We start from the raw sequence: 3,075 nt of genomic DNA on the forward strand, positions 1-3,075 counted from the left end.
ATAGTGGCAGGATGCATCGATGGATGGATGGGTGGATGGATGGATGGATGGATGGACCAATGGATAAACGGGTTGAGAGCTAGAAATGCAATGGATAAACAGATGAAAATATAGGGGCGCCTGGGAGGCTCAGTCAGTTAAGCGTCTGACTTTGGCTCCGGTCATGATCTCGTGGTTTGTGAGTTTGAGCCCTGCGTTGGGCTCTGTGCTGACAGCTTGGAGCCTGGAGCCTGCTTCAGACTGTGTGTCTCCCTCTCTCTCCATTCCTCTCCCACTCACACTCTGTCTCTGTCTTTATCTCTCAAAAATAAGTAAAGATTAAAGAAAAAAAAAACAGATGAAAACATGAAGTGATGGGTCAATCACAGATAGATGGGCTAATAGATGAGCATATAGATGGCTACATGGACAAATAGATAAACAGATGAGTGGATGGATGAATGGGAATGGACTAACAAATAAATGGAAGAATAAATGAACAACTAGATAAACTGATAAATAAATAAATAGCTTGGCTTGATGGGTGGACAGATAGATGGACATACAGACAGATTAGAAAAAAAAGTAGGAAAATGAATGATGGACCAATAAGAAAAGTTTGTAAACTCGGAAGGCTAGGTTGACATTCAGGCATTGGCAAGGAGAGGGGAAACTGAGAAATCTGGGTTGAGAGTAGAGCCCCGAGGGATTTGGAAGAAGCAGGGGTACTCAGGAAGCTGGGAGGGGAAGGCGTAAGGACCCAGGACCATCCTCTGATGGAAGGGAGGCTGGTGGGAAGGGAAACTCAGAGGGAAGGGGCAAGCAACACTGTGCTGAGTTCCTTGCCCCGGAGCCCAGCCCCAGGCTGGACAGCACATAAGTGTTGGGGACCGAGGACCCAGAGGAGCCAGGCCTGGCACTCTGCTAGATCAGAGATCTCAGCCAGCCAGGCTGAGCCCTGAAAGTGAAGGCACCAGGTAGCTGCCACCACCAGCTCTGACCCCAAGTAAGCGACTGTTGGCCACATGGGGTCTCAAGAGCACTGGGCATCTGTGGGGTTAGCGGGTAGAGAGCCTCAGCCGGGCCTGGGGCACAGCCATGCCTCCTTTTGGTAGAGCTAGCCTTCCTCCCTCCCACTCCTTCTCCCCACTCCAGCCTCCAAGACCGCCCCTCACAGTTCCAGCTTCCTCTGGGCAGGGGGCCTGGCCCCCCATGGCCTCCCAGGCCAGCCCCTGGAGCACCACCTGCCCCAGCCGGCCAGAGACTTCCTGTCGCGCAAGAGATTTATGCAAACGGGCTGGGGCGGTGATGTCACCCCAAGGGGACTATCTCCCAGTGGCAGGCCCTTCGATAAAATCAGGAACTTGCGCTGGCCCTGCAATGTCAAGGGAGGGGGCTCACCCAGGGCTCCTGTAGCTCAGGGGGCAGGCCTGAGCCCTGCGCCCGCCCTGAGTTCGTCCCAGCCCCTGACGGGGCGCCCCATCCTGAGGGGCTCCGCACTGGCCCCCACTGAAGCAGGGGACCTGACCGGCTAGGAGCTCGGCTGGATGTTACAGGCGTGCAAAATGGAAGGGTTTCCCCTCGTCCCCCCTGTGAGTACCGGGGCTCCTCTACCAGCTCGGCCCGTGGCCCTCAGACGCCAGTCCGCCTGCCCGCCAGCCCACTGGCCAGCTGCCCTCCCGGCCAGCTATCAGTGGGAAATTGGTGTTTCCTCCCTGGAGCTCCTGGTCTGAGATCCAGCCAGGGGGCCATTGGTTTCTTCAGAGCGTGCCCTGGCGGGCTGAGGGCTGGGCCCGTGGTGGGGCTGTGATCGGTGGGGCCTGAACGGTTATTTATAGACGGGGTTTGGTGGCAGGCCGAAGCTCCTGGGCAGGGCGCTGGCGTGAGGATGGTGAGGGCGGCGGCGGAGAGGTGGCGGAGGAGGAGACGGAGACGGGGAGACTGGTGTGGGGGGAAGCCAGTCCCCCGACAGTGAAGGCTTGAGGACAGGAGGCAACAGGCCAGATGTCTCGGTCCACCGCCCGGGTGCTCCTGGAGACTAAGGCCGTGTTATATCTGGGTTCCCAGTGCCCAGTCTGGAGCCTGGCACAGGGGACATGGTTTTTGACCCAAAGGTCTGGGCCTTGGGCGGGCACTCCCAGGAGCTGAGGCTGGGGCAGGGGCAGGGGCAGGGGCAGGGGCTGGGCAGCAGCAAGGAGTAGAGCAGAGACCAGTTTGGTTGGGGCCTTGGCCAGAGAGGGCGAGGAGGGCAGGGGCTGGAGCTGGGCCCATCCTGGGCTGAGCTCAGGGCGCCGGGCAGGACTTGGTTAGTGGATACCGGAGCCCGGGCAGGGGCTGAGGCTCGACATGGACTAGAGGTGAAGCAGCAGGAGTCCCAAGGGACCCCTGGAGGGGAAGGGCAGGTCCCCACCACTCCTGCTCTCTGTGACAGTTAAAGCCTCAGGCAGATGCAGACCTGGGCCCCTCAGAGAGGACCCCTCTCTCTTTCCCATCCCACTCAGCAAGTGGCGGGGGGGGGGGGGAGAGCCCTGGGAGAGCCGGGAAGGGTTTGGCAGGGCCTGCCCACCTGACTCAGCTTTCCCGGCCTGGAGGCTGCTCCCTCCCCCCACCCCACCCCACTCAGGCCTGGGGCCCAAGGAGGCACCCCAGGCCTGACATCCTGCTGTTGGGCTTCACTGCCTGGAAACCCAGTGCTGGGCTCCTGGCCGTCTTACTGGCCAGACAGACCACCCCAGCCAGCCAGCCAGCCAGCCCTGGAGCTGGCCCTGTCCCACCCTCCCCTGCTATCACCAAGAAGGAGAGGAGGGGACAGGCAGGTGGTGATGGAGGTGGTCCCAGGAAGAGCCAAGTCTGCCTCAACAAAGCCACTGGCCTGGGGGCTTGACCACACTGTCTCTGACCCTTGACCTCTCAATCCCTAAAGTCCAGAGGCACATCTTCTTGGGCTGCTATACCAAACCCTTCGGAGAAGGGAGTGCTCCTGGGAAGGTGGGCCCCCAACCCAAGCCCTGAGGGCCAGAGCCACTGTTGTGCAATCCCTTTGGGCACTGTGGGGGTGGGGAGAGGCCTGAGGACTGTGTAGACTCTGAGTGTGCA

At 59.9% G+C, this 3,075-nt stretch overlaps 1 protein-coding gene across 2 annotated transcripts in view; it reads left to right on the top strand.

Annotated features, from left to right (window-relative positions):
• The first annotated feature begins 1,319 nt into the window (after positions 1–1,319).
• Positions 1,320–3,075, top strand: part of SPI1 (Spi-1 proto-oncogene) — a 15,960-nt gene continuing 14,204 nt past the window's right edge. Inside the window, exon 1 of one of the 2 annotated variants that reach the window (XM_029956610.1) lies at positions 1,320–1,571. In XM_029956610.1, coding sequence (XP_029812470.1) covers positions 1,527–1,571 — 45 coding nt within the window. In that variant the 5' untranslated portion in view covers positions 1,320–1,526. The remainder of the gene's footprint in view (positions 1,572–3,075) is intronic. The other variant, XM_029956611.1, reaches the window with a different exon arrangement.

This window comes from Suricata suricatta, chromosome 11 (genome assembly GCF_006229205.1).
Source record: "Suricata suricatta isolate VVHF042 chromosome 11, meerkat_22Aug2017_6uvM2_HiC, whole genome shotgun sequence".
In the NCBI taxonomy this organism is placed as follows: Eukaryota; Metazoa; Chordata; class Mammalia; order Carnivora; family Herpestidae; genus Suricata; species Suricata suricatta.